The 25,152-nt window shown below is 41.4% G+C and overlaps 1 protein-coding gene across 1 annotated transcript in view; it reads left to right on the top strand.

The window, feature by feature from the left end:
• Positions 1-25,152, top strand: part of SULF1 (sulfatase 1) — an 85,222-nt gene that overhangs the window by 27,555 nt on the left and 32,515 nt on the right. Inside the window, exons 4-8 of the mRNA XM_023727720.1 lie at positions 9,570-9,720; positions 10,892-11,067; positions 12,472-12,600; positions 12,854-12,910; positions 13,729-13,858. Coding sequence (XP_023583488.1) covers positions 9,570-9,720; positions 10,892-11,067; positions 12,472-12,600; positions 12,854-12,910; positions 13,729-13,858 — 643 coding nt within the window. The remainder of the gene's footprint in view (positions 1-9,569; positions 9,721-10,891; positions 11,068-12,471; positions 12,601-12,853; positions 12,911-13,728; positions 13,859-25,152) is intronic.

Here is a 25,152-nt window from a genome sequence, read left to right as displayed (position 1 = left end):
CAGGAAGCATTCCAAGTGAGCCTCAAAGAGTGGGTAGCACTTCTGCAGATGATTCTACAGATTGGGCAAATGATTTCAGGAAGAGAATATGGCATGGGCAAGTGGTCCCCATACAGGAGAGACAATCTAAGATATGACCTAGGAACTGGAGAGTGAGCTACAAAGACAGTGGTTCTTTAAAGCGAAATCTATACATGGCAGAGTGAAAAGGACCCAGGCCTTAGAGTCAAACAAGCCAGGGTTCTTATCTTTGCTGGCCTTACTAGCTCTATGGACAGTTGACGTACCCGCTCGGAATCCCCATTGCCTCGTCTGTAAAATGGCTATAATACTAGCACCTTGATATGATGTCATGAATAGAAATTAAAATAGGATGGTTAAAGTCTCCACATAGGACCTGAACCTAAAAGGCGCTTCATAAATTGTAGTTTTTGTTGTTCCTTTTTATTAAGATGAACGCTATGAAATTGCCAATATATGCTCTTTCTTGACCCACAAAAACAGCACTTTCATATGGTTCAACTCAACGTTTGAGGGCAAGCAGCTAGAGAAATAACAAGCTGGCACTTGTCGATGTTACATGACAAGTTTCTCAACAAGCTAAGACCCACAGCATGATGAGCCTCTTGCACCTGGCCATTCTGCAGAAAATAGACAGGATGAGCACCAAGCTGGGCTGTGTTATCTTTCCAGGTGCAAATGTGTGCTATGGGCAAGTGCCAGTTTGGAGAGAAAATGAAAGTGCATGTGGTTGGTGGAGTGATTCAGCTTCTGTTTCCTGCTAAGCCATGGGTTTTGTGCACCTAGAATGTGCAGTTCTCCTCGCAGGCCTTAGAAGCCCTAAGCACTGGGTATCTTTGTTGTAAAGGCTCCCTGGCTGCCGCTGGAGGAAGGGGCCGGAGAGAGTCTGTGTGCGTCTCTCCTCACGGTGAGTGATTGCACAGGTTCAGAGTTCAGGCCGCAGACAAAAGGAGTGAGACAAATTGAAGATGAGCCACCAATTGTGGGGCAAGGAGCGACTGAATGGCTGGTTTCCTTCGTTAGCAACACATTCAAGTGAAGGGATGGAAGAAGTTAAGTACTCTGCAGAAATATTTGGCAGGCCCTAGGAAAACGGAGCAAGGAGCCGCAGACTCTCCCTCATTGCGGGGATGGAAGTAAGGTCTCCTTCGGTAGTCAAGCATTATTTGGATCCCTTTCATCTGGCCTTGGGCTATAGCTATCTGACCGTCTCAGACTGGAGCGAATGTACGTTTCCACGGTATTTACCATTCCCAGCAAAGGAAGGAAACCAGTCTAAGATGGGCTTGTTGGCTTTACAAGCCAAGGCTAGGGGTTATGCCTACCAACTAAGAATGAGTGGGGATTAGCAACCACTCGTGACAGGAGGTACTGTTTAATCAGAAAGTAGCTCAGCCACACAGAGCCCCCTAGGAATCGGAGAAAGCTTCCACCATAAAACACACATAATAATCCTTATCATGAAGCCCTTTACTACGGCCTAGACTCCACTGTACTTTTCAGCAAATTATCTCCCCAGTGTCCCCATTTGTTGTTGTTGTTAGGTGATGTCGAGTCAACTTCTGACTCATAGTGACCCCACATGACAGAGTAGAACTGCCCCCATGGGCGTTTCTAGGCTGTAATCTTTACAGGAGCAAATTGCCAGGTCTTTCTCCTGTAAAGCAGCTAGGTGGGTTTGAACTGCCAGTCTTTCGATTAGCAGATGAGTACTTTTAACCGTTGCACCACCAGGGCTCCTTAGTGTCCCCATAGTGATGCATTTGTCTTCACTCACTATAGTATAGCTTCCTTATCTCTCCTGGCTTCAGTGGCATAATAATACCCACCTGCAGGCAAAAGCAGTGACAGGTAAAGAGTCCATTTACTTGCCTGGTGAGTCTGGGAAGCTAAGAGACTCCCTTATCACCCTCCTACAAACCATGCCTCTATCAGCTTTAAAAAAATATATTTGTTGGTTTTAGTTCAACAGTTCTTTCTTCCATACCTGCAGGAATGGCTCAAATGAAATCTAAAGTCTTGGTAGAACAATCCATGCCCTCTAATTTGCCAGAATCACTCTGAAAGTGGTGCTTTTGGATAAACATCTTATGTCAAAAGCAATACTGCCACTGTGTGAGCCCCTGGACAAAGTTTTTGAGGACACTTTTGTTATTTAAAATTGGAAAGAAATCTCTTAACCTTAAAAAGAGTTTTCCCGTTCTTACCTCGTTTCTTCCACAAGTACACAAAAGGATGTGCTCTTGAAGATGAGAAAAATTTAAATTCTCCATAAAAATTTCTGACTTAGGCAGAGCTAGTTGCTCCCTTTGCTGAATTCCCACTTTGATCTTCTCACTATCATTTACTGTGTGTTCCGTCACACTGGCCATTTATCCAGATCCATGAGGTTGAGTCGCACAACTCCAGGGGGCAGTATTCGCACAAAATACCAATGAATGGTGCCCTGGAGTGAGGCAGGGCGGCTCGAACTTGAAGGTAGAGACAATGTCCTTCATCTCTTACCTCCCAGGACCTAGTAACTCCTGACATAGTAGATGCAAACAACATTTTTGTTTAGCAAATGAATAAACATGTTAACCCCACCAACTAGCTGACATTAAACCATTATTTTTGAAATAGTATCAACACATTGAAATAATAGACTTGATAAAAGGACACTGAGAGATCATCTAGTCTAATTCCATAGTTTTTTAGACTAAACAAGGAAAGCCCAAATGGCTTTGTCCAGGTCACATAAGTAATTAGGGAGAAAGCAGGAAGCAAAACTAAATTCTCTTGGCCGCAGGTGACCTTTCTACTACACTGTTACTGTTGAGTAAGCTCATGGTGACCCCATGTGTGTCAGAATAGAACTGTGCTCCTCAGGGTTTTCAATGGCTGAGTTTTCAGAAGTAGGTCACCAGGCCTTTCTCCCAAGGGGCCTCTGGGGGGACTTGAACCTCCAACTTTTTGGTTAGCAGCCGAGCACGTTAACCATCTGCATTATCCAGTGACATCCTTCCACTACACTAGGCACACTAGGCCTGCTCATTCCCATCACAGCCACACTTGATATCAAAGGCGGTTCTTATGTGTGTATTGGCACTATTCTGGCTGGTGTTCGCAGCATAATTAGAAGACTTTTTTTTTTAAATTTTATTTTGTTGTTGTTGAGAATATACACAGCAATTCAACTGTTATACACCAATTGTTATACACCAATTCAACTGTTTCTACATGTACAATTCAGTGACATTGATTACATACTTCGAGCTGTGTGACCATTCTCACCCTCTTTTTCTGAGTTGTTCCTCCCCCATTAACAAACTCACTGACCCCTAAGGTTCCTATCTAAATTAGAAGACTCTTTATATTAATTTTTTATATACCTATAATCAATGTTGTTTGATATTATTCTGTATGAGTTTGTTACCTAAAGGCATTTGAACTCAGGTGGGGAGTATCTGCCTGAAGTCAATTAAATAAGTTCAATTCTAGGGAAAGCTGAGATGGTGTGATTTGGGAGATTAAGTATAGAATTTCCAATTTCATGCTTTGAGTGTGTGTCTTAAATCTCTATAATTGGCTGCTTCTGGGAATTGAGACCCATTTCATTTCTCAGAGAATGATGAGCCTGCTATCAATACCTGTAAGAGTTAGGTAGGTGGATTTTTTTTGCTGTTACTTAATACTAAATAACAAATGAATAAAACACGTGCTCAAATATAAAACACTAGAAATTATTTCTTTTTCCTGGGGTGATAGCAAAGGCCATCAATGGTAAAAATCAACTGCTAAGTTCTTTACAATCCCCTGAGTGTGGATTTAATACACAACACGTGCATTTCTTGAAACTGTTTCTTTGCTAGAAAGAATTATTCTCCTAAATACCCACCTGTCAAAAGGAAAGGTGACATTGTTGATGTTCAGAATTCTGATTCCTGTCATGTCAATAAGCAATACTCGGAAGAAAATCAAACCACAAAGAAACTTGGCATTGATAGTGAGGGTTGATCTTACAAAGGCAATAGTCTGAAGTTTCTGTGATCCAGTGTGCTGGGTGATAAATCCAATCAAGCAAAGACCAGAGAAAAGCAATATGCAAAAAAACCTTGTTGGAGACAAGAAAATTTTTAAGTAGGGGAAATAGGCTATTGAGGGTTACAGGTACGTTTTCTTGGGAGTTTAAGGTCTGGGGCACTCAGTTTTAGGTAAAACCCTTACGTGACCAGACAAGTATCACGAGACACAATTTTCTTTTTTTTTTTTAAATAAGAAAACAATAGAAACTCAAAAGCAACAATCTGGTCCTAGGTCCTCTCAACTTTAAAGCAAATAGTGATATTCACCTTTTCATTGATGCATCCAATATGTGCCTTGGAAGGTCAGACTTTATTCTCTATTTGCAACACGAGTAGACCCTCAGCAATGAGAGTCAGGAGAGTGGAAACAGAACTAGCTAATAGCTTAAACCAAGATGAAGGCTAAGGATTTTAAGACTTACTTTTGCTAGAAACAAATATAGGTATCAGTTCTCCTAATGACTGGGATTTTGAGATGCTTCAGAAGCCTGCGGTGAGGGACTCTGTGGTCATTGTGACGTGATAGAAGCAATCTGGCTGAGAGTTGTCCCGGCACATTCTTTCTGAGCCGCCTGTCCTCACTTTACTTTTCTCATTGGTAAAATGGAAATACTGTGCCCTGCCATCCCTCAGGGTTGCTGCAACAATCCAAATGAACTATTAAATGATGAGCTCTTGTCCCGCTGCCTCTAAGTCTGGGTATGATATGGTCCCACACTTTGCTCTCTAGAGTTACTGAAATCTCTTAAACCCTCACGAGAACTCTAACTTTGTTGTTCCTGTTATTAGATGAAGAAAGTGAGGCTTAGTGAAAAAATTTGCCCAAGATCACACGCTAGTAAGTGACAGAGCCGGGATGAGAATTCGACTCCAATTCCAAAACTTTCTGGCATAACTGAGTGTGTGGTTTTCCACTTTTCCCTAAAATCCTACCTGCATTTTTTTAATGGCTTCTGTTCTAGCTGACAACCCCAGGCCTTGTTTGTGTAATTTGTAGTCAGTTCCTCAGTTAGGGAAGCAAGCCTTAATTACCACTGGAGGACAGAAGGCTGCATCTCCCAGGAATTTGGCAGCCCCCAGCAGGAGGCAACCACAGGTCTTTGGCAGAAGATCACTTTTCAACAGCACTGTCAGTCCCCGTGACCCCCGACCTTCCACCTGCAGGTCCCCTGAACAGCTGCTGTTCTATGGGATGCAGTGGCATTCTCTTCTCTTAAAGGCAAATGCATGCCTCCCTTCCCGCTCCCCCCCTCCACCCCGCTGAGACCCCACCTGGGATTTCATCCCCAGAGCAGGGCGTCATCTCACATATCGAGAAATTGAGAAAAAAAATGGGAGGGAGAGGACAGCTTTGACAACAGGCCCTGAACTTTCTCTTCTAATATAAGCCAGATTTAACATATGTCATTCTGTAAATCCCAGAGTCCAATTTGAGGCTTGTAATTTTCTGCAACCTTCCCTGTGCCTCGGAGTGAGGTGGAGAGACGCCAAGCACATCAAGGTGACTGGAGGGAGATGTAATTTGCCCTTTGTGAGCCTACATCTCCGTTCCATATTGTAATTTTTATTTGTGTTGAGGTTTTGTGGTTTGCAGAAAGTCAACTAGATTTATTTTAAATTAAGCCAACCCAACATCAAAGGCAACCAGAGGAGGATGTTTTGGTATTATAAAGAAACCCTGTACGGTTCCTCTTTTATAGCTGGATTCTTTTTCAGGGCACGTAACAGTAAATGGTTAAGGGACCTTGCATTAGCAATTTGCCGTAGATCCCTGGCCTCAAACTACCACACCAGGTGAAAACCCTTTCCAATGGGACTTAGATGCCCCCTCTCTCCTCCTCCTCCTCCACCTCTTAATCTAATCCTGTTTGTAACATGGCATGCTGCGTGAAGAATAAGAAACAGGGGCTTAAGTTCTGTCTTGCTTCACAAGCTCCTGAGATGCCGGGAGCCTGCCGCTGCCCACAATTCCGTCTTCGGTACGTGGAGCTCTTACAGACCACAAAAGTGGGACCATTTGGTTCACGAGCCACTTACTGGGGAGGCAAAAGAAAGTTTATATTGAAAGTTTCTCTTTAGAAAAAACTGCAGGTAATACCTAAAGAGTTTTTTTTTTAAGACCAGACTTAATGGTTCGTCTGAGACTGGAGAGACCCTGGAAGACATGGCCCCCTGCACTGTCTGCTAGCCCAGAACTAAAACCATTCCCAAGGGCAACTCTTTAGATAAAGATTAGACGGGACTATGGGACATAAAATGATACTCATGAAGAGTGTGCTTCTTAGCTTAAGTATATACATGAGACTAAATGGGCAGCTCCTGTCCAGAGGCAAAAAGAGAAGGCAGAGAGGGTCGGGAGCTGGTTGAATGGACCCGGGAAATCTGGGGTGGAAAGGAGGAGTGTGCTGTCACAGTATAGGGAGAGGAACTAGGGTCACATAACAATGTGTATATAAATTTTTGTATGAAAGTCTAACTTGAATTGTAAATTTTCACTTAAAGCACAGTAAAAAAAGTTTGTTTTTTAATACTGTAGAATTTTTTTCAATCCAGATACTTATGTATGATGCATTCATTTATTGGCTCATATGAGAAACTCATGTGCTTCTGTTCCAGGCACTTTATAATTAATATATCTTATATATATATATATATAATATATATGTTCCTTACAACACCCTTTAGGAGAGGTACTATTATTCCCATTTAAAGTTGAAGAAATTGAACCAGAATCAAACTCCACACCTATCTGTCTCTTTCAAAGGGAGTCGACTTATACTTCTGGGCATAATTTGTATGCTTTTAGAGACTTTGTGTCTTCTGCAATCAATGGTATATTGATACTTGTGCTGTTCTGTGCACTTCTGCTATTTAACCAGCTTTCATAATGACTAGAGTAACCCTGTGCTGCCAGAAAGGTCAATGGTACCCAAATAGCAATTTCTCTTGGTACCAACAATATCCAAGTAGCATTTTCTACCATCAAAAGAGAATTTCCGCAAATCCACTGGCAGAAGGAAATGTATAATAATCGGTGGCATTTGTATGGCCCCATGTGCATCAGAATGTCCCACCATACAACCATGTATCTCAATAATTCCAAGTTTACCCCACTGGAAAATCACAGCTCATCTGAACCAGTGGAGTCACCGTCAAGGCTCACTCAAAGGCTCCTATTTCTGTAGCGTTATAATTTAAATGATGGCACTGGCTCACCTTAAGTGACCATTATCCACAGCCTTTCACCAATAGGATCTTCCCCAGAACAGAGACTGGGAATCACATTTCTCATTCAACATAGGCTGTCGATTGTTCTGAGATTGTCTGTTGCAAAGTTGTGATTTGTATTAAAAGCAATCTCAGACATGGGGTGCACCCCTCACTTTAATTTTTTTTTTTTTCGTTTTGTTAAAGTAGATGGGCTTTGCAATCGAATCCTGGTTCTACCACCTACTAACTGTGAATCGGGGGAAGTTATTAACTTTGTTAAGCCTCGGTTTGGTCCCTGGGTGGCACAAATATTTTGCCCTCGACTGCTGACCTGAAGGTTGGTGGTTCAGCTCAGCCAGCAGCATGTCAGGAGAAAGACCGGGTGATCTGCTTCTATAAAGATCACAGCCAAGAAAACCCTATGGAGTGGTTCTACTCTGTAACACATGGGGTCGCCATGAGTCAGAAACAACTCGATGGCAACTAATTTTTTTTTCTTAGCCTCAGTTTTCTTACCTGTAAAATGGAGACAGTAAACCTACTTCTTAGAACCAAAACACCAAAAAACCAAACTCATTGCCATCGAGTACATTGCAACTCATAGCGACCCTATAGGACAGAGTAGAACTGCCCCATAGGGTTTCCAAGGAGTGGCTGGTGGATGTGAATTGCCGACCTTTTGGTTAGCAGCAGAGCTCTTAACCACAGCACCACCAGGGCTCCCTTCTTAGAATAGCTGTCTTAGTCATCTAGTGCTGCTATAACAGAAATACCACAGGTGGATGACTTCAACAAACAGAAGTTTATTCTCTAGTCTAGTAAGCTAGAAGTCTAAATTCAGGGTGCCGGCTCCAGGGCAAGGCTTTCTCTCTGTGGGCTCTGGGGGAAGGTCTTTGTTATCAATCTTACCCTGGTCTAGGAGCTTCTCAGCGCAGGAAGCTCAGGTCCAAAGGACACACTATTCTCTGGCTCTCATTTCTTGGTGGTATGAGGTCCCTGTGCTCATGTCTGTCTTTTATATCTCAAAAGAGATTGTTTTAAGACATAACCTAATCTTGTAGATGGAATCTCATCAACATAACTGCTGCTAATCCTATCTCATTAGCATCGTAGAGATAGGATTTACAGCCCATAGGAAAATTGCATCAGACGCAAAATGGTGGACAGTCACACAATACTGGGAATCATGGCCTAGCCAAGTTGACACACATTTTTGGGGGGACACAATTCAATCCATAACAAGGGCTGAGATAATTAAATGATCTTTTAATATTAAACATCTTAGCATCTAAGGAGAAGATTCAAGTAGATTATTGTCTAGTGAAGAACAAATACAAACAAATAATTCTCAGTGTGAGAAATGTTCTAGCATAGATACATACTTTGGGAGCATGAGGTGACAGCGTCTAGTGATCTGAGGTCAGGAGTTGGGTAAGAGTTCAAAGAGGAGGTGACATATTTTGTGAGTCCCTAATGGAATTTATGGGATACCACACACACCTTAATTTCTGGAATAGATTAAATATAGAACCAAACGGGCCTATCTTAAAACAATTGGACCCATGTCTGTATAATTAACAGAAATTGTGCCCTCTGACAATATTTGAGTTGTCTATAAAATGAATAGTTTTAGTGGTAAACATGTATATTACAAAGGTAGACTTTGTTGTAATTCCAGCAAATCCAATTAGGTCAACGATACCTGTATACAAGACTAGGAATAGAGAAAAAAATTACAGAGGCTAGATATATAAGTTATCAATTTTTTAAAACCATAGTAATAAATTCAAGAGAAAAAAATGTTGAAATTATGATTCGTCATCATTTCACTTATTTGTGGTTATATTTAATAGCCTAATTAGCAATAAAATTTTATGAGTTAACATCACTATGAGAACATTCTTGACTACATTACTGAGCTTTATCTATAGATTTGTAATATAGCCATGATCATCTTAATGTGTTTGTTACATATTTTTTTTCAATGAACGCAGATGAACTTGCACTAATTACATCTTTAAGAAAGATTACTTATTAGCATCCAGTCTTGGTTTAAAAGTTTGAATTCATACTCCTTCAGAAAATGTATGCTATTTAAGGTGATGAAGACTTCAGATCTTCTTATAAACACAAAGAGGAGATACTTGAGAAAGAAAAATAGTGGTATCTTAATTATACTTTCTAAGTGATTATCTCACAACCTTTACCTTGAGATATTTCCCTAAATGACTAAGTAAAAAATATATAGTAAGATTTCTTTCTGGATATTTTCAGAACTCCTAGTTATAACTATGCACCAAATATGGATAAACACTGGATTATGCAGTACACGGGACCCATGCTGCCCATCCATATGGAATTTACAAACATTCTACAGCGCAAAAGGCTCCAGACTTTGATGTCAGTAGATGATTCTGTGGAAAGGGTAAGCACATGCACTCGCCTCCATGATAGGTTTTGGTCCAGCTTGCTTTGTGTAGACCTAGTCTTGCCAATCCTGTTTGCTTCTTTTTCATTTTCCAGCATCATCTTAAGAGAGACTGTGTATGTGTATGTGTTATTCAGTAACTTAATCATCCCTTCCTTACCTTTTCCCCATTTTTTCTGTCTACCTCCTCCGGCTTGGTTCTTATGGAGCCGATGGCAAAGGGGAGAGAAAAATCAAAACATTGTAAATCAGGGCCACATCCTCAAATACCTTCTGGAATTAAGCAAATCATGTAAATGAGTAAAGCAGGTCCAGTATAAGGCAATAGGGAATAGTGGTGATTGCGATGAACTTGAAATTAAGTGTATTTTCCAGGGTGGTGCAAATGGTTAATGCGCTTGGCTGCTAACTACAAGGTTGGCACCCAGAGGCACCTTGAAAGAAAGGTCTGGCAATCTACTACAGTTCTATTCTGACATACATAGAGTCGCCATTAGTCTGAATCAACTCAACGGCGACTGGGGTTTTTTTTTTTTTTTAATTTTGAAATGAAATAGATAGGCAGCAACTATTCAGCTCATGCTACTTTTTGCCCATGTAGAAACGTGGATGCGGTATTGCCAGATTTTCTGACTTTTTAAGAAAAGCCAGAAATACAAAATTTTTATGTGAAATTTCCTGAATTTTAATATATAGCATAAACCAAACAAAACGTACCTGAAAGCTGGATGCAGCTGGATCAGATGCAGAGGCAGCTTGTTTTCAACCCTGGATCACTAAATACGAGAGTGATAACATTAAAATTCGCTTTAACTTTGAATTTCTAACTGAACCCTATAAAGCGTGGTAGTGGAGGTTCTTTTGTGGGTTTTCAGTGTAGTGTAGTTGTTTAGTTTTGTTTTTTTCCAAACGGATGCACAAAACATGTAAGTAGAATGTTCCAGATTCAAGAAAGTTATGTTTCAATTGTATTATTGGACTTTTTCTCTCCAGGATCATAAGCAGCTAGAAAATGTGGATAATCTTTGTGTTTGTCAGCCTTATTAAAGCAACTCTTGCCTTTTTAAAAATAATGGGAAAAAGATTTGCGGGAAGTCATGGCAGCACTATTGAATGTCATCTTACATCATCACAATTGATTCTGACTTGCCCCTGTGCTGTATTTCAGCTGTATAATATGCTTGTGGAAACAGGGGAACTGGATAATACTTACATTATCTACACCGCTGACCACGGTTACCATATTGGACAGTTTGGACTGGTTAAGGGGAAATCCATGCCATATGACTTCGATATCCGTGTGCCTTTCTTTATTCGTGGTCCAAGTGTGGAACCAGGATCAATGTACGTATTTCTCCATTTGCGACATTCAGCTGTTGGAGTTGATGTATGACTGAAATAATTTGATTACCAGTTGCAGTGTCTGGTTTCCTTTCATCCAAAACAAGAAAGGGTAATGGTAGATTGGTAATTTAGAAGAGGAAAACCTCCCTCCCACCCCACACCCCGCCATATATTAAATTAACTAAAATATACTATGCAAAGAGAAAGGAAAACTAACTTTATCAACGATGAATTCTCTCAAATTGACCAGAATCCACGTCCTTTCGGTCTGTGTGCAAAGATGTAGAGTGTGATCTTTAGAAACACAACCCTTAACTTCTTTGAATCAGAGCTACCCTGTTGTTTTTTAAACAACCAATGCCATCCACGTAGTCTTTTATTGGTTAAATTATCACTAAAAAAATTTAAAAGACATCATGATTTTTTTTAAATTGTGGTAAAACTGTACATGACAGAACATTTTCCAATTTAACAGTTTTCTCATGTAACTTCAGAGAACATGATTTTCTTTTAAAAGAAAAGAGGCCTAAAGGACCGAAGTTGTATCTCTGTCACCCAGCTTTTGACCTTAGGCAAGTCATGAGTCCCTTTGCAGCTGTTTTTTCCTGTTATGAGTTTTAGATGCCCTGCCAATCACATCAGAATCTGGTGGATAAAATGAGATCATGTACATGAAAGAATTATGAAAAGAGTGGAAGTAGACTTCAAAACATGAAAGGACCCACAAAGAGCATCTAACCTGGACCCCTGATCGAACAACGAAGAAAATTGCTAGAGGGTTTAAGTGCCTCGCTCAGAGTCTGCTCTCAGATCCTAGAAGTGGCAGGTTTGGGGCCCAGAGCTCAGCTACTCCGAGTCCCATCCATCGGCATCTTCTGCTGCTCACTTATGCTGCATCCCAGGGAAAGGGTGATGGAAGTGAGAAGGGTTTCTTTTAAGAATGTTATCATGGCTTTGAAGATATTACAAACACTCTGGGAATTGTCAGATCTATGCTTAGGAGGCTTTATGTTGGAAGGAGGTTGCATGGGTTGGATTCAACTACAAAAACTTTGTGTCCTTTTTTAGAATTGATTTTCAAGCCTTAGTTCCACAGACAGGTTATGGACTGCAGGGTTTTAGAAGATCATGTACATTCCACAAAAACCATGTATTAGACGATGTCTAGCGATAATGGGCCATTCTCTCCAGTCTGACCCCCGTAGAGTCCATTAATCCTGTTGTGTGCCATTGCTGCCACCCACACACCAATCCTGGCCAAATGCATCCACCCATCCCTGGAGAGGCCGGATGAGACATGGAGAGGAGCCGAAGGCAAATGAGTCACAGCTGTAGAGAAAGCAACTGTAAATGCCACCCTCCACTGCTGTTGGCTCTGGGGTGTAACTATCTGTCCCTTTGCAGAGTCCCGCAGATTGTTCTGAACATCGATCTGGCCCCTACTATCCTGGATATCGCTGGTCTCGATACACCTCCCGATGTGGACGGCAAGTCTGTCCTCAAACTCCTGGACCTGGAAAAGCCAGGTAACAGGTGCGTCAATATTCTTCCCTCAGCCGGGCACCTAGAGCCAGCCAGCAGCTGAGAAAAGTGGAAGCAAAATATGCTTTGCCCGTCAGGATCACCCCAGCTGGGAATTTCTAGGCTGTGTGTGAATAGCACATTGATGAAGACGCAGTACTGGTCCACGGGAAGTGAGAGGTTTTTCTTTAAATAAACTGTTAGCACAGATCCATTTGGAAAACCGTCCAGATGCCAACAGTAAATATTGTTATTTTGCTTTCAGGTTTCGAACAAACAAGAAGCCCAAAATTTGGCGTGATACATTCCTAGTGGAAAGAGGGTAATTACTGGTTCCTGGGGTGCTTCTGGGAACCAGTCCTAGTGGGCAGCTCTCCCTGCTGGGTGTTTTTTTTCCTCCTTATTTTGGTGTACTAAGCATGCAGATTTCATAAGCCTCGTCACAAGACTGAATGCTTTGCTCCTCCTTCTCTGCTGGCCCGCAGAGTAATTATTGTTGCATCAGAACTGTAAAGAATAAATTCTTAGGCCATGAGGCCAAAGCCTTTACACACATATGGATAGGCTGTTGCATTTCTCAGCCTTGGTTTCTAATCAGACCAGTGGACTTGACTTTCTCAAGCATCCTTTTCAAGTCTGTCTCTTAGAAGCCTCCAAGGTTTGCCAACACCCGAGTTTCTACTTCTTCTTCTTATTCCACTTTCATGGTTTTCAGTTATATGTGATTGTAATTATTTCCATAGCCACTTCTGGGTTCCTCCTTTTGATTCATAATGCTCATTGACTTGTTCTTTTTGTACTTAAATTGAGAGAGAGAAAAGCATTTCTATAATTGTTTTTAGGGGAAAAAAAAAAAGGACTTTGAGCCTATAAAACTAAACACTTATGCCCCCAGGTTTGAAATTAACCCTTTGTTGGGGAAATGATTCTTCCTATCTTGACCTCTTATCTTGATAGGACCCAGCTCGTAATTTTCACAAGGGACTCATCAGATAACTGAACTCCTTTGGACAGAGTTTTAACATCTGTTTCTTGCTGTTGGGAGACTGTGGAGTCATGTGGCAGGGAGGAAAAGGGAACAGGCAGGAAAGGTAACTTAGATCACTTCTCAAGTAAGAAGCTTTTCCCTTCCTGTCAAAGCAAATTTCTACGTAAGAAGGAAGACTCCAACAAGAATATCCAGCAGTCAAACCACTTGCCCAAATACGAGCGAGTCAAGGAACTCTGCCAGCAGGCAAGGTACCAGACCGCCTGTGAGCAGCCTGGCCAGGTGAGTGACGCAGCTCTTCTTCACCACCACGTACGTGCTTCTCCATTTCTAATGTAAAAGGTTTGCAACATATAAATCAATGTACGTTTGTATGTAAGCAAGCTTTTCCACAGTGGTCCTGAGGGCAGGCTCACTGCTGACTGTTTTGCAGGGGTTGTCTAACTGGTCCAAGGTGGGCCCCTTCATCACTGCCTGGACTCCCTGCCGTTATGAGATGGTGCTCTCAGAGAAAGTTCTATGTCAGATCAGACTGGTTCCATCTGAAGAAATGATATCCTTGGGGGCCCTGTTACCTGATCATCAAGGAGTAGTTGAGAGACTACAAAGTCAAGACCATGGGTAGATGCTGAGTCTTTGGGCAGTGAACCACCCCAAGAGATGATGGGGTCATCTCACCCTAGGCTAAAGTGAGGTGTCATCGAACCCAGCATGGGGGACAGAACCTATGGCCAAGGTCGGGGAATGAAAAGGGAAACTATATTCTGCTTGTTCATTGTTTCTACCTCTGGTCACAGCATCTCTGACATCAAATATTTCATTAGAATGAATCCTTTTCATAAATAGAAATATTACTGTAGAGTCCAGGGCTACCCAGAACACCAACCATTATCAATAAGAGCTAAACACATGTCATATGATGAACTAACACAGACCTGCTTCTAAGGAAAGTAATTATACATGAACACAAGCCATTTTAAACACCCTTGGTTGAAATTTATACCAGCTAAAAGGAAAGGCTGTGTCATGATGAGAGAGGAACCGAGTTTCTGTCTAAATCATTGCAAATTGGAAGAAAATTGGAGGAAAGTGACAAGAACTAACATTTATTGAGCATTTGTTTTATATACGGCACTGTACACAGGATTCTATATATATTATCTCAATTTAATCATCCCAGCTGTCAAGTGAGGTGGGCATTATCATCCCCATTTTGCAAAAGAGAAGCTGGTGAGTGGCAGATTGGGATCAAACAAGAGCTGGATTCAAAAACTCAGGAAGCTTACTACCTTCCAAGATGTGGTTGCTGTTGTCAGCTGCCATCGAGTTGGCCCCAGACTCATGGCAACTGCACGCACAATGGAACAAAATGCTGCCCAGTTCTGTTTCATCTCCATGATCAGATTGGGCCATTGTGATCCATAGCGTTTTCATTGGCTGATTTTTGGAAGTAGATTTCCAGGCCTTTCTTCCTAGTCCATGTTAGTCTGGAAGCTCCGCTGAAACCTGTTCGGCGTCATAAGAACATGCATGCCTCCACCGACAGGCAGGTAATGGTTGTACATGAAGTGCATTGGCTGGAAATCAAACCCAGGTCTCCCTCATAGAAGGTGAGAATTCTACCACTGAACTTCCGCCGCCCCCCTGCCTTCCAAGATAGGTGACGTTAACTAGATCAAGAGAAGTTCAGATCTTTCGTGAGTCTTTTTAAACTTATCTGGCCTCTAGATATCCACATAATTAGCCAACAGTTCAAGATATCAGACACAAGGTAGCCTGGTTAAAATGGTCTCATTCATTATACACCTGTTAAACGGTATCTAGCTTATTGAATAGGCATTAATAATAAACATGATCTTTATACTCTCTGTATTTCCTCATGCCTTTTGTACACAGGGATTTTTTTTGAAATAGAAGAGGGTGGGGAGGGAGGGCTGTTGAAGGAAGGGATAAAACCAGGCCTTTATGCCATTCTAGTAAGTCTTAATTTTCAAGTGTTCAGCGGAGAAGCTTAGACCTTTCATTATATTTTAATTTGAAGTCTTCAAATCCTGCTTATGGAAGCTCTAAGTATTATTATGAATAAAAGCTCAGAATTGTTTTGTAGCTCTGAAATCATTTTTATAAGCCAGCCTCAATAGGCTAATTTACTTCTTATTTAGGAGTTGTAAATGTTCAGTGTTAAATATGTCTCCTGCAAATTGGTGATCTTATTAGTATTTTAGCCCTCTAAGTTATAAGCATTGTAACCATTTGGGAATAAGGTACACTGCCTACCTTTCAGCATACAATTTTGCAAACCTCTCCATATGGCTTGGGCTGAAATTTTAATGTATGCCCTAAAGGGCAAATGTAGCATAAACCAGATTATGGCACTTTGGAGCAAGATTTTGCTTATGTGCTGAATGCTAATTATGTTAACTTCATTTTGCTTTTTCATATTTTTTAAAACTTGTTTTGCCCCCATGAAATGCTTTAATATCTTGCTCCCTGGAATTTTTCTCTGCTGCTTTATTTCTCTGTGAATCAATCTGAATTTAGATTCTATCATAAGGCTATATGAGAACATAGGCAACAATCTCTTTTTGAAGTGCCTACATTAGTGGGACAGAGAATGAGATTTGGGCCTGATGGTAATTTCTTGCTAGAGGGTTTCTTTAAATTGGGGAGAAGTGAGCTCCAGGATAACAGTGGTGTCCTGAAGAGATGAAGACCTAGAGAGTTTCAGATTGCCTCAAACTTCTTGTTGTTAGTTGCAGCTGAGTCGCTTGTGACTTATGGTGACCCCATGTGTTACAGAGTAGAACTGCTCCACAGGGTTTTCTTGGCTGTAGCAGATCACCGGGCCTCTTCTTCTGCAGTACCACTGGGTGGGTTCAAACTGCCAACCTTTAGGTTAGCAGTCAAATGCAAATTGTTTGCGCCACCTAGGGACCTTGCCTCAAGCTTAGGTGAACCCATGACAAGAGTGAAATGTTATTCTCAGAGTGTGGTGCCCAGGCCAGCAATATCAGCATCCCTGGGAGCTTGCCAGAGTCTGCCGCTCTCTAGACCTACTGAATCAGAACCTCCAGGGTGTGGCCCAGCACTGTGTTCCAACAAGTCCTCCAGGTGATCCTGATACTTGCACAAGTATGAGGATCAACAATTCTCACCTATGGCTGTGCTTAAAAAAAAAAAAAAAAAAAACAGTTGCCATGGAGTTGATTCCGACTCATGGCGACCTCATGTGTTGCAAAGTAGAACTGAGCTCCCCAGGGCTTTCATGCTTCTTACAAATGCACATCACCAGGCCTTTCTTCTACGGTGGCTCTGTGTGGGTTTGAACTGTCAGCCTTTTGGTTAGTAGCCTAGTACTTAACCATTTGCACCACGCAGGGACTCCTACAGCTGTGCTTACTGGAACTCAAACCATAGCTTAAGAAGCTAAGAAATTAAAGAACAGTTTGAGCCTCTCCAAGGCCATTATCAAATCTCTAGGTCAAACCTGATAATTCTGTTCTGTCTTGTAGACTGTTTATATTTTGGCCCTTTGTTCTTTCTCTCTGGCTACTTTGAAGATTACCTTCTTGGTTATAGTATCACTGACCTTTTGAAAAAGGAAGAAAAAGTACAGAATAATGAGATTGTATTACCCAGCATCAAGGTGACAGTTAAGGCTAGAACTGACTTGCCTGGAACCTGTTCTCTTGGCGTTGGTTTTACACCCAGCCTGTATCCTGCTTCTCTTCCTCTTACCAGGTTAACTACCTTCAAAAGACAACACAGTCCTCTCTTTGGTTTGACTCTCCATTAGTCCCGTTCTCTACGCTCTTAATCCCTAAATATATGGTGTATCTGCCACTCCCTTCCCATGTCTGGTCATCTAAGGGTTGTTTGGTAGAATTAATGTGGACGCGTGAAGTAGAGAAGATAAAGAAAAAATAAATTTGAGTGTCTTAGGCTGATTCTCTAGAAAAGCAAAACCAGTGAAATGTATGTATGTATATATATATATATAGAGAGAGAGAGAGAGAGATTTAGCTCAAGGAAATGGTTCATGCAGTTGTAGAAGCTGGCAAGTCCCCAGTCTGTGGGTCAGATGTTAGTCTGAAGGCGTCTCCTGACTCACATAGCTGCAGGGGCTGACAAATCCAAGCTCAGCAGGTTGGATGACCGGCCACCGGCTTACAGACTGTGGAGGCTGACAAAAACAAGATTGGCAGGTAAGAGTGCAGGCTGCTGGCTGACAGGCTGCAGAGGCCGACAAATCCCAAGAGCTGGATGCAGGATCCAGAGCAATCAAGTGAGCTTTGCCAGAACATCCATATATATTGGGTGCAGGCCACATCCCCGAGGAAACTCCCCTTACAACTGATTGGCTGATCACATCAGATCACACCATGGAGTTGATTACATTATATTATGGGAGATCACAAAATGGGGGATAATTATATCATATCACAAAATGAAGGATAATTGTATAATACTGAGAATCATGGCCTAGCCAAGTTGACACAACATTAACTATCACAATGAGCATCCACCACTTAATAGTCATGTGTTCTTGGACGAGTCACTTAATTTCTCCTGATTTCAAGTTTTGTATCTGTAAAATGGAGAAAATTAATTTTAGTCCTGTGAGGATTAAATGATGTTATATATGTAATGTACTAAGTAAACTGTAAAGCAGTGTGTGAATATTTGGTATTATTATTGTTCTATGCCATCTTACTTATTGTTTTTATTCCTGTAATGCCAACAAGGAATTCAAATGGGCTAGAATCCCAGACACTTGGCATCACTTCTCAACTATGTGAACAGAGCAACCAGCAGGGACTAATTAAGACAACATGGACATATGTGTTTGCAGTACTTCCACCGTCCTGAATCAATACGAGGCTGAGTGTGAATTCCCATCACTCTGTCTCAGCCGAGCATTACACCCCCAGGAACATTAACGCACAGACACACACGGTTGCATGCACACATGCATACAAATAAATTCCAAATTCTATTTTAAAAGACGTTTTTTTCAATAGAGAGCATAGATCAGTGATGCTCAGTTTTGCCCATTAGAATCAGCTGAGCAGCCTTTGAAAAATACTGATCCACAGCCTCACCCCAGATCAATTAAAGTATAGTACCTAGGGGTGAGGTCAAGGCACCCATATTTTTTTTAACAATATTAAGAACCACAGGCCTAGAATCGTAGAATGTCAAAGTTGGAAGAAGACTTAGAAATCTTCTACTTCAGTGATATTTTATGACAAGGTCCAGAAAACTTAAGCTAGAAACCTAGAACCAGAACATTCAGTCTTTCCTCCGCATACCATGCTGCCACTACAGAAATGTAGGAGAGCAGAGTTTTCCCTTTAAAATTATACGTGGCATTTGCCTGGCTGAAGCCATGGGATTGGAACCCACTCCCAGCATCTGGGACACTCCCTGCACATTGGAATCACATGGTAACTTTAGAGATACTCCCACCCAGGACCCACCCCAGACAAATCAGAGTCTCTGGGGGCGGAACCCAGGCATCAGTATTTTTTCAAGCTTCTGGATGCTTCCAATGTGCAGCCAGGATTAAAAACCACTGATGTAGAGTGAGTGTTATTTTTCTTTTCTTCTAGCTGTAGATATTGATGCCTTTAATAATAAGAGTTACATAAAAGAGAGATTCTACGGGCATAAAATTTTGAAGTACATTTTACATATCCTCTGGCACTTAAGAGGAAAAAGCAGATTGTTTGTTTTTATAGAGCAAATGTCATGTCTTTTTGGTGATTGGTGGAGTTCCAGAATCTTTACCATTTAGTCTCTCTTCTCCCTTCTTGTCAATATAAAATTAAAGGTTTATTTAAAATTGTGCAAGGACCCCTGCCGTCAAGCAAACTGATATTATTATAAAGGGAACTAGCTTGTTGGGTGTAAACTGGTTTAGCTCCAGAATCTCTGTTCCCATCCAAAAATTATCCTTCTGACCATATATCCTTCCAACCCTTTTTGACCAGCTGCAGAACATGAATAAAAAGATAGTTACTAGTAACATCAGACTGGAATTGTCAGTTTGCCAGAAATTGACGGCCTATTTCCAGAAACTCTCTAAGCCCCGGTGAAAATCACAACATGGCTCACAGACATTTCCCCCTGCCTCTCCTGACCCCAGAGGGTGTGCCCAGCAGGACTGAGACCCCAGTGCCACCCTCAGACTATCTCCTCGTCTGCACATGAGCCCATCGTGTACCAGGTAACCCTTAAACCTCGCTTCTTTACCTCTTCAACCTTCACCGAAGGATGTGTTCGAACGCTTGTTCACCTACTTAGATGTTTTGGCTTCTGTACATTTTTCAAACTATAAACCTCAGGGTTAAACATCAAACCATATTTAATGATATTCTAAACAATTAGAAACAGGCTATCGTAAAAACAGACAATTTGCTCATAAACTACATAATGTGGCCCCACCTTGTTTAATTCATGCTGTCTTTTTTCCCACTACTGCCTAAAATGGCCCACCCTGGCCAGGTTTGCCTTCCTCCTGTCTCTTAAACATAACCTCCTCCTTCCCACCTTCTCGTTTGCATTTACACTGTTGCTTCTGCCTTCCGAGATGCCATTGCCTCCTCCGAGGACCACCTGAAACCTCACACCTTGCTCCAACCATTGTCTTTTGGATCCTGGAAGGTCTCTGGGTGGTGCAAATGGTTTGTGTTTAACTACTAACCAAAAGATTGGTGGTTTGAACCCACCGAGTAGCGTTGTCGAAGAAAGGCCTGGCAATCTGCTTCTGTAAAGATTACAGCCAAGAAAACCCTTTGGAGTAGTTCTACTCTGGAAAACATGGGGTTGCTATGAGTCAGAATCCACTCAACAGCAACGGATTTGCTTTTTGGTTTTTTTGGTCAAGAGTCTTGGGATTGCATCCTGGCTTCATCACTTTCTTGATATGTGACCATAGGCAAGTTAGTTAACCCAACTCTGCCTCAGTTTTTTCATCTAAAAAATGGGGGATAATAATAATACCTGCCTCAAGGTACTTACAAGGACCTGGAATAGTGCCTGGCACATAGCAAGTGCTCAGCAAATGCAGGCTGTCGGTGGTTGGCCAAAGTCAGTTAACCAATTTTGCCTCCCTAAACTGCAAGAGTCATTCCAACACTGACTTTTACACAGGATTATTAAATCTAAAAGAGGAAACATTTTCTCTCTCTTCTGATCTCCCCTTCCTTTTCACTTTCCCTCCCGTTCCTATCCCATCTTATCCACCGCAAAGACAACAAGAGCTAAATCTCCTTGGTATAAGTAACTCTATTTCATGTTGGTGACAGGATTTGACAGTGGTTGGAACTAAGTATCTATTTGGACAGGAATGTGTATATGGGGTTTTTATTTATATTCCTTAGTGCTGAGATAAAAGTTGCCATCTAGTCAATTCCAACTCATGGCGACTTTGTGTGTGTCACAGTAGGACTGCGCTCCATAGGATTTTCAAGGCTGTCTCCTTTCAGAAGCAGATTGCCAGGCCTTTCTTTCAAGGAGCCTCGGAGGCGTTCAAAATGCCAACTTTTCAGTTAATAGCGAAGTGCTTAACCGTCTGTACCACCCAGGGACTCCTAGGGTTGAGATAAAAATCTGTGAACACAGGTCCACATGCACGTAACTGTTTTTCATGATGCTGGTACTGGCATAAAGCATAATAGGTTATCAGAACATGCTGTACAGTTGCTACATTCCAGAGAACACGATTTGACCTGCATTTGACCAACTCCGTGTAATAAGACATTAAAATGGAGAATTAATGTGTGTGAGAAAGAGAAAAATTAAGCTTTCATTGCAGTATACCTTTAAACAATTTGTAGCCCAATTTTCTGTTCCTTACTCATGAAAACAGGCACAAGGAGGCATAAATAAGAATACAGAACATCTTAACCAATCTGAGAGGAGCCTGAGGGGTGCAAGCAGTTTGCAATTGACTGCTAATCCAAAGGTTGCTGATTCGAACCCAGCCAGAGAGAGGCTTGGTAATCTGCTTTGGTAAAGATTACAGCCAAGAAAACCCTATGGAGCAGTTCTACTCTGGAACACATGGGGTTGCCATGAGTCGGTGCCAACCCAATGGCAGCCGACAATAACAACAACCACCACCGATCTGAGAAAAGTATACAGTTCAAAATATAGAAACCATAATGATTACCTAGTCATTACCTGAAAGGGGAAGTGGAGCTCTCCTGAGCTCTAATCTTGTGCTAGGATTTTACATGGAACATTTTACACCTCGTAAACTTTATGCCCATTTTAAATATAAAAAAACTGAAGCTCCGAGAGAAAAATAACTTGACCAAAGTCACACAGCTCGTGGGGTGACAATTCAGAGTTCCAACCAAAGTCTGTGTGATTCAAAACCCACAGTCTCCCCCACTAAATAATAAGTACTGCATTACATACAGTTTACAGCTAGGAAAACTTAACCTGCCCAGGGACTGAATAAACATTTTTAAAGGTCAGTTATAACAGTACTGTTCTGGATTGTTATACTACATCTTTTCCTCAGAACTCCAAAGACACTCAATAGTTTATTCTCATGACTTATCCTTGAGGCCAGGAGGACCAAGTATTATTTTACCAGATGTGGAATCTGGAAGAACAAAGGGATTCTGCAATTTGCTCGAGGCCACAGAGTCAGCAGCAAAAGAAAATTAAAATTAAGATCTTCAGATCCCCCCAACCCAAGACTTATCTCCATTGAAAATGGCTGCCTCTCATCAAGTTTACAGTAGATCTAATTCTTCAAGTAATGAAACTGTGTGTGTGTAATAAAACTAATAATAACTTCCTTTGTTGAGCACCTACCATATGTGAGTTCTTCCTATACATTATCTCTAACCCTGGTGACCCCACATGGGCTTAGATTTCATAGCTGACTTGCTCAGGGCACATAGCAATGTGATAAAGCTGGTATTCAAATCCAGACTTTTAGCTTGAATATCTAGATTTTTTCCACTGAGCCATACCAACATGGGTATAAAATACCATTCCCAAGTCCCAGGCAGAATATAGGTAATATTCACTACTGTAAAATCCTACTCCAAAGAATGAGTCCTGGAGGCAACTTTAGATGCCGGGAGGATTAAATGAGGAAATTCATATGAAGTACTCTAGACCAACCTGTACGTGACGTCGAGTAAGAATTTAATAGGTGAGATGAGATAGTGATGAAGCTGATGATAAATGGGATTGTTGAAAGGCATTTGACCTGTATTTCTCATTCGATTTGATTCCACCAAACTAGCTCCACACATGGATTCTTCAGCAAGTTCCATTTACATATTGCTAGATGCCATCAAATGGACCCCCAGCTCATGGGGACCCCATTAACAATGGAAGGAAATGCTTCCTGGTCTGGCACCATCCCCATGATCCCCAGACTGTTGTGATCCATAGGGGTTTCACTGGCTGATTTTCAGAAGTAGGTCTGAATTGAACCTGGGTCTCCTGCATGGAAGGCAAAAATTCTACCACTGAACCACTAATGTGTCGTCATTTACATACAGGTAGGAGCCCTAGTGGCACAATGGTTAAGTGCTCAGTTGCTAACCAAAAGGTCAGTGGTTTGAAACTATCGGCCTCTCTGTGGGAGAAAAAAACCTACCTATCTGCTCCCATAGAGATTACAGCCTAGGAAACCCTATGGGACAGTTCTACTCTGTCATATAGGGTCGCTATGAGTTGGAATCGACTCAACAGCACCCAACAACAACAGATATAATCAAGCAAAAACTGAGTAATTCTGTGCTGGGCTGTCTTCTAGGAAAGATTCAGGAGTATGAAACATGGTCCTTGACCTTACTTCCAAGTTCCAGTGTAGCTGAAAAGGCTCAAATGAAATAATAACAACTTAAGAAATTATTTAAATAGCTTTACAACCTAGAAAACCCTATGAGGCAGTTCTACTCTGTCACATGAGGTCACTATAAGTTGAAAATCAACTTGATGATATCTGACAACAATGGCAATGATCTAGCATCTTGCCCACAGTCAGTATGCAGAAATATTTGTGGGATGAATGTGTGCTAAATTATTGGTTGTTGTGTGCCGTTGAGTCAATTCCAACTCATAGCGACCCTATATGACTGAGTAGAACTGCCCCATAGGGTTGCCTAGGCTGTAATCTTTATGGGAGCAGATCATCAGATCTTTTCTCTTGAGGAGCTTTTAGTGGGTTAGACTTGCTGACCTTTCAGTTAGCAACTAATAAGTAAGAGAGGTAGGAGGAGAATGGAGATGGTCTGGTCCCAGGAAGCAGGAGAGGAATTTGCAGAGTGAGGGAGTGGTCTTTGAAGAAGATGGAGATGATTGGATTTGGCAATGAAGTGATTTACTGAGAACGTAGGAGGACCTCTGAATGGGAGACCACGCGTCAGCTGTCCTTCTCCAGGGCCCTGGTTTAACAAAGCCCATTTCTGAGGTCCAAATCCACGTCCCATTAACAGGTACCCACCTGAGCTCAGGCTTTCATCTCATTCCTGAAACGCTTCTCCAGTCCAACAGCATCTCCTCTTCTCGTTTTGACAGTTCAGATTGCTTAAGGCATGAGTTTCAGCGTCAGGGTTTTGAAAATTCTCCATTTTCTTCTCCCTCTATAAACCCTCTAAGTAAAATGACCATTTTAGTTGCAGCTATTTCAAGGCTTTATTGCTCAGCCATAAAAATTGTCATGATATCGAACACGAAAATGACTGTGGCAAATGTGTGGTAATTACATTTCATTAGAATTCCTAGTATGCTGGCAGCTAAGAAGATTTTCAAAGCCTCTAGCTAATTATTTAATAGGGTATGGTGGCTTTTTCAACGGGTAGTGGTTAAGATCTCGGCTACTAACCAAAAGGTCGGCAATTCAAATCCACCAGCCGCTCCTTGGAAACCCTATGGGGCAGTTCTACTGTGTCCTATAGGGTCACTATGAGTTGGAACTGACTCGACAGCACCTAACAACAACAACATGGTATAGAAAATAATGGGCATTTTTTTCCGTGCCTCTTGCTTTATCAAAGTATTTATCTAGGTATGTGTATTTATGTAGTATGTATGAAATATATGTGTGTGTGTGTGTATACATGCATATATGTATTACGTATATTTGATTTTGTGTGGTACAATCATCAGTTCCAAGGCAGGGTGTGGTTAAATTCGACTCTTCAGACAGGAGACACCCTTTCACTTCATCTATATCCCATAGGAAATCAACAAGGAATTTGGCTAATGGGATTTCAAATAGGCTAAGCCACTAAAAATTCTGCTATACCTTTGTGCTGTGCAGGAATATACTTGTACCCTCAGCTCTTCTAAGAAACAGAATTTTTTTAATACAGTGTGGTTATAAAATTAAGGGAAAGTTTTTACTATAGTTGTGTGATTTAAAAAATAAATATCTGTACTAAGGTTGATATAAAGTAGAAACACCAAAAGATATAAGGCCATTATTTTTCAAGAGTAAAGTTAGTCAGATTTTTCTGTCTGATAGAAAGTAGAGCCCTCTCGAAGCTTCCACTTGGCTGTGAATTGTGTGGGCCCCACTTCTGTTGCTAGGATAGTCA

The sequence above is a fragment of the Trichechus manatus genome, unplaced genomic scaffold (assembly GCF_000243295.1).
Source record: "Trichechus manatus latirostris isolate Lorelei unplaced genomic scaffold, TriManLat1.0 scaffold00018, whole genome shotgun sequence".
NCBI classification, from domain to species: Eukaryota; Metazoa; Chordata; class Mammalia; order Sirenia; family Trichechidae; genus Trichechus; species Trichechus manatus.
This window is presented reverse-complemented; position numbering and strand designations above follow the sequence as displayed.